This window comes from Gymnoscopelus microlampas (genome assembly GCF_963454915.1).
Source record: "Gymnoscopelus microlampas genome assembly, chromosome: 3".
NCBI lineage: Eukaryota > Metazoa > Chordata > Actinopteri > Myctophiformes > Myctophidae > Gymnoscopelus > Gymnoscopelus microlampas.
In genome coordinates this window covers 25,230,532-25,242,673 of record NC_139940.1, presented here as the reverse complement: position 1 = coordinate 25,242,673, position 12,142 = coordinate 25,230,532, and the positions used below count along the sequence as shown (strand labels likewise).

At 41.1% G+C, this 12,142-nt stretch overlaps 1 protein-coding gene across 2 annotated transcripts in view; it reads right to left on the bottom strand.

Moving 5' to 3' along the window:
- The window catches only part of sema6cb (semaphorin 6Cb), a 125,187-nt gene that overhangs the window by 36,976 nt on the left and 76,069 nt on the right, over nucleotides 1-12,142 (bottom strand). For both annotated transcript variants that reach the window (XM_084053092.1, XM_084053093.1), the window contains exons 4-7: nucleotides 10,182-10,381; nucleotides 7,982-8,096; nucleotides 6,303-6,360; nucleotides 1,639-1,695 (exon numbers count right to left, since the gene is read on the bottom strand). In XM_084053092.1, the coding sequence (XP_083909218.1) occupies nucleotides 1,639-1,695; nucleotides 6,303-6,360; nucleotides 7,982-8,096; nucleotides 10,182-10,323 (372 nt within the window). In that variant the 5' untranslated portion in view covers nucleotides 10,324-10,381. The remainder of the gene's footprint in view (nucleotides 1-1,638; nucleotides 1,696-6,302; nucleotides 6,361-7,981; nucleotides 8,097-10,181; nucleotides 10,382-12,142) is intronic.

The window sequence follows — 12,142 nt, the reverse complement described above, 5'->3', positions numbered from 1 at the left end:
AGAATGTACAGTATGAATCAGGCTTAAGTGGTAACACCAGAATAATAAAGTACAGTACCGTAATTTTCGCACTATAAGCCGCACCTGAATATAAGCCGCAGCAGCTAAATTGAATGATTTGTACATATATAAGCCGCACTGGACTATAAGCCGCGGGTGTAAAAGGGGCTGTTGAATTTCTGAAAACCAATGAGTGATTTACTGCAGCCTCGTGTGTTGCCTTTGAATATTGAAACATTTAATGTATATCTTTCATGGTACTGTATTCATTATTGTTGATTAATGGATGGATCCCTTTGATTTATAGATTGTGATCAGCCTGTTCCTGTGAGCACAGGTAAACTAGATTAGACACGTAACCTCATCAGCCACACCTGTGTACTTTAATTACCAGGTTATTTGGGACCTGTCAATCTTGTGGATCTGCAGCATGGACTGCTGAAACACTCGTCTTTATCAAATAAATATCTTTGTTGAGCAAAACGTTTTTCCTGTATGTTGCTAAACAAACAAAATAAACGGGGGTTTAGGTCGCAGACAGTAAACACAGTAAACAGTAAACAAATTAAGACAACAAATACACTTTGTTCAAGAGAACACAGGGGTCTGTAATTAGTAAGTGGAGATTTCACTGTAGAGGAAAAGTGGAAATAGGTAATTGTGAAACCTCATATGACAAAACTGTTACTTTTCAGGATTCAAATTAAAAAATAGTACATCTAGATCTAGATGCTACTTTTGATACATTTGTGTGTCGCTGTAGTGTGATCAAGTAGGGCATTCATGTACGAAAAAACACGAAAAGTTAAAATATGGAGATGGTTTCTGCCCGACAGCAACCATATACAGTTGCCATTTCAGTCACATCACTAATCTCCACTGCAGACTACAATTTCCAAGACATTAAATCAGAAACTGCCAAAATGAGTTTATCCAGCATTTTTCCACACTTCTCTCCAACTTGACTTCTCATTTTTATTGGACCGGCAGGGATTTGCGCCATAGCACGCCACGCAAAAAAGGTTTAACTACAGGCCGCCGACCTCCGCGCGCCTCGGTGCCTGCCGTCTATCACCGGCTGTGCTGATCTCCCTGCTGTGTCACACTTCCAAACCTGTGAATCGCGCTGCCGATAACAATGTACATTATCACACTCAGAGGTACATCGAGATAATTATATAAGATTATATAACATAAATAAATAAATAAGAAGTATAGTATACAAAAATAAAATCTTAAATTAATTAAAAGCTTTAAGCATTTTAACTCTGTTTTGCTATTTTAGGCATGTCATAGTCAATAATTCTCCAAAACTAGTGAATTCTCCAAATCTTTCACAAATTTCCAGAAATGTAAAAAATATATTATTTAAACAACGCGCCGCAGATCGGCAATTTTTGCTATTCGTCGTCATACGATGAAGTGTATAATAGGGCTTAGGTTAACAGAAGACAACATAAACCATTTCTAGGGAGGCAGAACCTCTAGCCTACTGTATTTGTCTAGTGATGCCTATTCTGATAGCTATGCATACCATATCACAAACTTCACTCTATGACAGTCAGAGTCAGAGCAAGAGAGACAGAAAAAAGGCAGAACGAGAGAAGTAGAGGTGGGGAGGAAGGCAGGAATACTCACGCTGTTCTTCCCTCTCACTGTGCACTTTTCCACATCCTTTGTCTTCCAAGTCAGTTTCTGAAAAATGAACAGACAGCCAACTGTCAGCTCAGAGACAGGCTGTTTTCTCCCCATCCCCCACTTTCCTTGCTCCCAATCGTTCAAGTGCTATTAGGAAGACAGCTGTGATGAAAATCTCATTAACTTCACTAAACTGTCGGAAAAACAAACAAACAAATATCACAGATGCCTGGGGCGGCCTGCATAGTTTGTCAGTGAGCAAGTAAACATTATGATATATATAAACAAAAATATTCTACGGCAGGTTAACATGCGATTGAAGGACCACACATGTCACCTGCAGTCTATATGATAAACAGTTAATTAATCCTGTCCCCCACGCACGCACGCACGCACGCACGCACACACACACACACACACACACACACACACACACACACACACACACACACACACACACACACACACACACACACACACACACACACACACACACACACACACACACACACACACACACACACACACACACACACACACACACACACACACACACACGGGGGGGTAACAGGTATATCCATCAGTGTGTTAACAAGGTGGCCTGGTTGAAGGTTTAATGCACTGCCTGGTGGCTTCAATTCAATGCCATCTCTGCAGGGTGATTTACTGACCACACAGCCCTCTGGGCTTATCAAAACCACCAAGGACTCTGGGAAATTGCAGGGAATAAGGTACTGTACCAATCATTCTCAGCAGCAGAGTATATGAAGGTGTCTGTTTTCTGGGATTCTTAAACCCACCCCCTCCTCCCTTCTTGGCCCTGCAGTGGAGTGTCTCCAGTGAGACTTTCACTCTTGAAGATCTGATAGGATTCGCTAGGAGTCAGCGTTATGGTAATATAAGCCCTCCCTTGTCCACGCTCGATTTGGTTTACTAATAATTACTTATGCCCACCCAGGCCCTTGGAGATCAGTGAAGGGGAGAATGCGGATGGGCCTGTGGTGAGAAAGCCAGGGAATTGGTTTGAAATTGAGCCAATACGCAGAAACCGATATACATATGACAAAGAGCGACCAATACGACAGTACTTTCTGAATATGTGTCTCAGTAACCCACTAACAATCTCACTGAGGGAGATAGAAGGGATGGGGAAGTCAAAATTCTCTCAAGTGGCATACAGCTGGAGTCTTCATTCATTTTCTACTCAGTTCTTATCAAATTAGGTGGGAATGGCTGAAAGATTCATGACCACTTATCTTGAACACTGCTAAAAAAAAGAGGATGGATTAACATTGAAGAGCTCCAACAATGTCACTTCTTTCTACCAAAACACAAGTCAATATTTTAGATCCCCATTAGTCTCTCAAGCCAGGCAACTCTTACTTTATTAGCGATGACATCAAATATTGATACATTGATAATGCGTGTTAATTAACCAATTATCCCACTTATTACACGGCTACTTAATAAATAAATGAATAAAAGTACCCAAAAGTAAGTGAGAAATGTTGATCAATTAGAATCGATTTTCGGCCAATTTCTCGCTTCAAATGTTTTCAAAAACATTCTTGAGAGCAATGTTTAGCTGTAAATAACATTGTGCATTTGTTAACATGGCTGCCATGTTGGACACAGCATAAAATCAAGCATAAGCAGGTGCTCTGAGCCTTTGATTAGACAGGGGTCTGTTATTGAGCTCAGTGGTAATTTTTCTGAAATAACACACTGCTGAACTGACCAATGATTAACCAATCAGAATCAAGCATCCAACCAAGCCGTGTGATAATATATATTATAGCCTATACATTTTTAGTTGGTATATATTAAAATTACAGTACAACCACATTTTTGCTCCACAACTCTACAGCTATGCACTCACTGGCTTGCTCAAGGCGGCAGAGAGTGTTGTTTCCCTCAAGTTTAGCTGCTAAGGCAGCAATTACTGCCAGGCAGTGTATCGCCCCCATGAGCTCCAGGGAGCAAACTATGTCTATGAAGTTTCATTCAGGGAACCAAAATTATTTCTGCCACCTGAGTGAGACGGCACATGCGTAGTTGTGGAACTTGGGTACTTGGTCCGTTGAGCCGAGCTGACTGAGAGCCGAGAGGGACTTTTAAATTAAATTTTATATGGAAAAACATGCACGTAGAAATAATTCACAGCACAGTGTTCATGCAAACCCAAAGAAGGAAGCGACTACATTAATGTTTCATGAGGACTACACGGTTCACACAGCAAGTAAAATTTGAAAGCGTGAAGCCTATGGGTCCAGTGGCGTAGAATCGTAGACATAGACAGTGCAGGCAGTGTGGTTGCAATGGGGCCAATGTGGTGGGGGCCTGTGAATGGGCCAGTCCCACCTACAGTATGGTGTGTTGGGGCTGAGAACTCAAATTAAACTAAACTAAGTCTCATGCTGCCATTTGCTATACATACCCTCAAAAACGCCCATCACAGTCATGGTTTCCAATTGTTTGGGTAAAATAATATGATAAAATAACATGATATGCGTATTCTTCATAAGCTATGTGTTTTCTTTAGTCCACATAGGCACACTTTGTTATTCTGCTGAGCATCAGATTGCCTCACGTACTGGGGGTGGTGCGGGGGCATCATACAGTAATGGCCTGCACTGGGGCCCATCATAACTAAGTTACTGTACGGCACTGTATGAGTACGGTCAGACTTTGGAGTCGGGGCTAACAAGCGATCTGCATACAGCCCTCCCTTCAGTTTCATTGAAGTGATTTTGCTCAGTTTGTAATTGTATACCATGTAAGCATGTCACATAACACTGTGTGTATAAATATGAGCCAGATGAGAAAAGTTGTCTTAATGCTTAACCACTTATGTTTTTACCCCTGCCCGTCTGTGTGTGCCTGGCTAATCTCCGAAACTGCGAGACCGATCGGCGTCTGCATCTTTCGTGCAGGCAGCCATAGAAGGACAACACTCCCCAATTTTCAAATCGGCCTCATGTTATGTTTTGGCCTAGAACTCTTGAACTGTAGGTCATACAATAAAAAAATGACTTTTGTACATATCCCCAACCTGGTGCACCCCTAAATCTTTAGTCCAATGGATGCAACCTTGTTGTTAGTCAACATGAGCTGTGCTCATGCAAGCCCAACGTCCCGACACAGTTCACACTGATGCAGAGAAGCAGGGATGTGAAGTACAGTACCAGGCAGGCAGGAGACAGCACATTTTGCTTGATTTTCTGGAGTTGCCAAGCTCTGATCAGAACTCTACTCACAAAGTTTGCATCATAAAACTTCAAAGTTTAGAAGATCTTGTTTTGAATCCAACCTCTCTTGTTTTCTTCCCACCAAGGTCAAGTCAGCTTAAATACAAATCTTAGTCTTATTTAGAAGTAAACTGAGAGTCTACAGCAGGGATTGGCAGCATTTTCTTTTTCTTCAGAGGGCCAAATTGACTTTGATAAAGTGAACAAAAGGCCACACACTGGACAATTGAATTGAAACTTGAAACACATGTGCTGAATTAGGTTAAAACTGCATGAATTTGGTAGACATGACAGATTGTTTTACAATAGGCTATTTACCAGGCCAGAATGCCTGGGTCGTTGCTTCACAACACAATAATCTTCTGTTACGAAATGTTGACTGTTTTTTATTTTATTATTTATTTTTTACAGCTGTACAGTATGCGTTAGCATGGTGTACTCTGACTGAGGTTACAATAAAAAGATTACTTGCATAAAACAATCAACTTTAAAATTAGCCAACTAATTTAAATCAGTTGTTTCGCACTACTCCATAGGTCACTGATGAAACACATTGCATTATGTTATAATATGCTGTTCAATGCTGACAGTTTCACAATTATAAACATTTAATATTCAGTACATGTCAGCATCATGGAATGCAGGTATGTATTCAAATGGTAAGTACTAATTACCATTAATTGGAATCTAGTTAATTCATATGCCGTGAAAACCATTAACATAATGCTACCCCTTTTATAATTAAAGCAGTGGTTCTCAAACAGTTTCATGTCAAGGACCGCCCAGATTGATACGTTTGAGGCCATGGACCCCCATTTGAAAAAAAATGTGCCAGGGGCCCCATAAGAAAATATTTTTGTCATTAGATTTAGTGTGGAATTCTTCAATTGTCTATACTATAGGTGGATTGATAGCAGTGGAGAGAGTGAAACTTATGATCTGAATAGTCATTCCTAAACATTATCTCATAAGTTTAACTTCTACTCAGTGAAATAGTGAAATTCCTTTCATTTTGCTGTGGACCCCCCCTGGAACCCCCAGGGACCCCACTGAATTAAAGTGTTAATCAAATGCTACTTTCCCTTTGTCCATTCATAAGGCTATGGGTATGTGATAAAAATTAAGTATGGCCTCATTATCCAACATTGTGCATTCAGGCTGCATCAGCCCTCACCTATGACTCTAGCAGATACTGATATTATTTTCCTCACTCAGTAATTTGTGGAGGGAAAATCTGACCGTATTTAGATACAAGCAGATAATGACTTGTTTCTATTGAACTAAAGAGAAGCATGCCATTATTCAAAGATCGGAACAAAATAAATAACCCCCCCAAAAGAGGCGATAGCAAAGGGTTGTGCAGGTACCTTTACCCCAAGTGTTTTTTAGGGCATGCCACAAGGTCCTTTGGCTTACCTGTTGTGGGGTGATTTGCTCAGAAGAGGTGGCAAGATTGATGGCAAACACATGGTCCCTGGAAGAGATGAAAAGTCAAGACAGGATTACAAGCAGCCCCTCTGGACTCCAGCAGTGAGACTTTTGAACCCAACCCTCCAAAGAGCACTGACTCAACCAAAACATCCTTTCTAATGCATTCAGTGTTGGGGTAATGCTATATTTAATAATATAATATAATATAATATAATATAATACAGTAATATAACATCACTTTTACAGATTTTACTTTCAGAAACTGCAAACTAATGAGTGACAATGCAGTTTGACAAACAGATGCTTATTTAGACTTATTAGATTTTTTTTTTAAATAATTACCATGCTCCAATGCTGCAGCTTCTGAGGTATTTGTGTTTCATCATGACAGCTTAAAGACAATTTTAATAACACTAATAACATTGTGGCTTTCTTTTCAATTCCATTCAGTCTCCCCTCCTACACTGAATATTATGTCAAGTCCTTTTCCGCTTCATTTGATGGTGTAACACAAAAATAATGTATTAACGCATTACTTGGTGACTACTTTCAATGCAAAGTATGTCATATTTCGAAATATGACATTACTTACTTCCCAAACAACATAGTTCATATAATTGTTTTGTTTTTTAAATTATCAAATTGAATCAGCAAGCAGTTTGACACACACACAACATGCAAACCATGGCTGGTTTTCAGAAAGAGATTAAAACTGTCCCACAAGAAACAAAATGAAAAATCACTAAAAGTTTTCCCTGCATGGATGTAATATAAATTAGTCTGCACAGTGAACTTAGCACTTTGTTGTTTGCATCTGTGGAAAATATGAAGTCCACTTAGGTACATTAAGAATATCCATACCTTTTTGGACACAGTTCTTGGCTGCAAGATTGTGTTGCAGTTTGGCCCAGGGCCAAAACTGGAACATAATGAATTTTGCACAATGAAATGCGCAGTAGAGGTGAGACCTCAAACTTTTTAGATAATTAACCTATGGCAACGTGATTGCAAGAAGAGCTATATGCAATCAGGCTGAGAGATGCCATGGAAGAATTTTGTCAAGATGCTGCCAATACCACCTTCATATCAGCAGTGCGGGTGTGAAGGAGATTGGGCACTTGGAAATGACTACCGTAATTTTCGCACTATAAGCCGCACCTGAATATAAGCCGCAGCAGCTAAATTGAATGATTTGTACATATATAAGCCGCACTGGACTATAAGCCGCGGGTGTAAAATCCCTAGATTTAGGAGGTCCCCTAGTGGCCGTTAGCTATAAAAATCCATAGATAAGCCGCACCATTATATAAGCCGCAGGGTCGAAAAATGGGGAAAAAGTCGCGGCTTATAGTCCGAAATTTACGGTAATAGACTATTGTGAGTGAGTACAGGTGTGATCACTGCTGCTTAGAATGGGAATAAAATGGTTGGTGGGATAGCATAAATAAGACTACACTGGAGATGTGATATGCCTAGTTGAATTAATCTACAGTTTGGTGAGAGGTGCCCTTGATCAAACTGCTGTCACCCACCCCCTAACTTGCAAGGCATGATTATACGCAGGTGCTCTCCCTGGTTAAATCGTTGAAGGATAGATAGTGTACATCTGGCCTTCTTTATAGGGAACTGGTAAACATGATAATGGCTGGTCTGGGATCACTGACCTGGCAGCAATGTAGAGCATATGGTTAATCCGCAGCATCCTCTGGAAATCCAAGCCTAGGCGGACCGTGTCATTGTCTGACATTAGCCCCTGGAAACTTGGATAAAGGTAGGAGTCTGTGCAGGAGGGAAGATGGGCAGAAGTAAAGAAAGCTTTTAAGACACACTTGGGATATTAGAACCGTGTGACTAATGACCCTCTGCTAACAACCTTTGACATATTGGCTAAACAGGGCATATGCATACGCTTAGTCCTTTTCATTGACTACAAAAAGGTTAATCTATGAACAGGTTGAGTAAAATGCAATACCTAGAATATTCTGTACCTGGATTATAAAGAACTAGATTGAAATGCCATCATACAATATTTAGAATATATTATTTAGAATATCATTTCCCCATTATGGCATTCTTTTGAGCTGCGACCATGCAGCTAGTAGGCTATAAGCTATGTCAGTCAGTTGGTTGGTCCAAACATTGCAAGCATATAACCAAACGCTGGATGCAGCTTAGCACAAATTATGTGCTAGACTGACTCAGCTTTGTCTTTTTTTTTAATCATTTTATCATTCTTTTATTTTTATAATTTTCAAAACGCTATATTATTGTACTCAAACTGCAAATGTAGTTTTTGTTCCCCAACGGGGGGACAGACAGTAAGAATTTTCAGCAAAGATGACCCAAGTGCTCCATTTAAAAGGAGTAGTTCACCCAAAAAATGCTACATTAGCATCTTTCCGCCGGTAATCAAATTATTGGCTTAGGAATGCGACAAAAACAAAAACAAATCTCCATGAATTCAATGCTTCATGGGTTGTGTAATTCATAGAAAATAAGTACTTTTTGGGTGAACTACTCCTTTAAGTCTGCTGCTCCAATCAGTATAAAATCAGCCTTCTCATTACCAACATGGAGCTACTGTATATCAGAGCTCTCCCACACTCTCTCTTTGTTCCAGGCGAGATTATGCTCTGCAGGTCCAGGCTACTTAAACCTGAATGGCTGGTATAACTACCCTCCAGCCTCCCATCTCACTTGGACTACCACTGCTGAATTGGCAAACTCTGCAAAAATTATGTCTTGGTGTGAAATTACTCTTTCTGAAGGGGCTTTAATTTTCTTTAACCACTCTCCTTTAATCGACTGTTTAAAGATTTAAAGAGCTGATGACGAAGCAATGGACCTTGCTGTGGCAGGAGGATCCACCTATATAGGCCCCGCCCGACTATCATTCCCTCTGAAAACAAGGTCTTTTAATTCATTCTCAGCTCTTATTACACAGTTTTGGGTGCTGACAATTTCCAGCCTGTTTCTGTCCACTGGACCAAAGTAGGGTGCCCACTGCACCCCCAATCTCATAGCATCAAATCCAGCAATAAATTTCCCTCCTGTACATCCTGTGGTTTGTAGCCCACCAAGCAATATGTGTCGTAAAAGAGAATCTGCACTGGGAGCCTGCATCCTCTCAGAAAAGGGTGAATAGGGGAGAAAAGGGAGAGGAGGCATGCTATCTGAGGCTTTGGGCTCGCTTGCAATATATTACTGCATTAACATACGTAATGGACGTCTTCCCGAGTTGTGAGGGCCTTCTGACACGCCGTCACCCCGCTCTAACCCGTAGTGACAAATGGTTCTCATTACACCTGGGATGGAGCTCCACATATAGCACTATTAGCGTGGCTATTTCTGCTAATGGCTGTGTTACTCTCTTCCAGATAGATCAATTACAGTGTGCAGGTCTTGGTCTTAGCCACCTCTTAAATCAATTATGGGAAAGCACATTTACCAGCCACAACCCGCTCTGCAGACGGTCCCATTGATTGGACACTGTTGATGGGCTCCTTGGGTGGTCCAATGAAATGGGTGTGATGAGGTCAATAATCCTACCCAGTCAAAACATTTGCTCTTAATCTTTGCACTATACTTTGAACCTGGTAATATTTCACCCAGCCATCTACAATTAACAGCATGCCCCCTTGGAGGAAGATAATTCATGCTTCGTTGCACAGCGGCGTCACGTGGTGGAAATAGCCGACCTACAAGCTCACAACGTGTCGCATCCGCGACACGTTGTGAGCTGCGTGACAAAATATGCCGCGTGACAAAATATGAAATCGGGTTTAACCTTTGCTTCACTTAAAACTACTCCCGCATTAGGGGTCACCATGGCAACGCAACACAGGAAGAGCAGGAAGAACTTACGCTCTCTTCCCACGAAGCTGATTGGCTCCAGGTCCTGTGGAAAGGGAGTGGCTCCTGAGGACAGCCAAGGCAAGATGGCAGCGAGGGTGACAGCCAGGAGCGCTGGCAGTATTGGACGTGGCGACCCGAGCACCAGCCTCATTTTGGCATTTGACTGGACCTCACCAGAAACACATGGCCGACGGCAGATACACCTCCGCCTAGGACATGAGATACAGCAACCCAATATAAGTCAACATAGTATTTGCATATGAATTAATGCCATTGTCTAGCAGCCTTCCCCTGCCAGCATTTTAGCATTAGCCTGAAACATGAATACACCTTTTAATCACAGTGACAAATTTACATATAATAATTAGGTGACTGAGTTATGGCTGCAGCGACTTTAAGGCTGGCAGCTAAGCTCTTATTAGCATGCAACACCTTATGCCATTGCGGTGGTTTTGATTGAGCGTTAGCTGAACCGGCTAGATGGGAGACTGTAGACGGACACACACACGCACATTTTTAATATTATTTATTTATATATTTTTTTATACATATATATCTTTAAAAAATGTATATATATATATATAGTGTAAATATATGAGAGTAAGAGAGAGGTAAAATATAAGGAGAGATAGGCAGAGAGAGAGAGGGCAAGACTGCGTGAGGCGGCTAAGTGAGAAATGATACAGCGTGTGAATGCGTGTGTGCGTGTGTGTGTGTGTGCGTACATGTTAGGGGAAGATGGGGGCTGGTAACAACAGAGAGGAGGCACCCCACAAGGTTCCTGGCCACCAGGAGTCCAGGACACCTGGCTCATTTCCTACAGCCTCTAGTCTTTCACAGGTGACTTAGCACAATTAAACTGTTGCCTCTAAGGGGAACACGGTGACATCTGGCCCTACACCATTCTCCAGTGACTTAGGTTAACAGAAAGTCAACTAACTAACGGCCTGTTACACACACACACACACACACGCGCGCGCACGCACACACATGCACAACTGTGCATACACAAACATGTATCTTAACTCTTGTTATTGTACTATATTACTATTGTCTTATATATTCACATTATTTACTATTGTTACTTTATTGCCGTTTTTGCTATTATTGTGTATTCGATGTAACAATAAAAACATTGAATCACAAGTTAAGTCTTAATTATGTCATTGAAACTTATGGAGAGCATTTGTGGCAGACTGAAATTGTCTAGATATGCTAATGTTCACATCTGCTTGGTATCTGAGGGAAGAGACAGGAACAGATGGGTGGCACAGCGATTTGTTAAAGCCAACTTTAAAAACACGCTGACCTGTGCTCGACACCAACTCAGTAAGAGCAGTGAGTCCTCAGAGGCATTCTTGCAAGCCACACCGAATTTATGTAGCCTACTGTGTCACCTGGCAATGAGACTTGGGCCACATGGTTTTAAGTGGGAGCAGAAAACAAAGTCAACAGAGATATGAACCGCCATCAATATTGATAACAGTTTGCCTCATTTAGATTCAGGAGAGAAGAGTGCATTTAGCGATGAGGTCAGGCGATGATCACAGTGCCATAAATCGAGGGGAGTGGATGGTGTCTGCTTGTGTTTACTTCATGAATTACAACCGCCAGGATGTCCTGCCTAGGGCAATATATGAGGACAATATTGGCTACCCCATGGATTAGGCTCCATTTTGTTTTTTTACACAAAGGTTGTCTGTCTTTGTGGCTTTCTTCCAAACAGCAGATTTGCCAATAACTACTCCTGCCTCAACTTAGATTAATTTCTTACTCTCACCTTAATTTATATTATGATAAATCTTTGATAAATCTCTGAGGGCTTTCAAAGCAAGAGCAAGGGCCAAATCATCTCCTAATGTGAATTATTATACCTTAACGCTCAGATATGCAAACTAAACAAAATTACATTGTCTCAATGATCATGCACAACTAGCACTATTCCAACGATAATCACACATACTGTACTG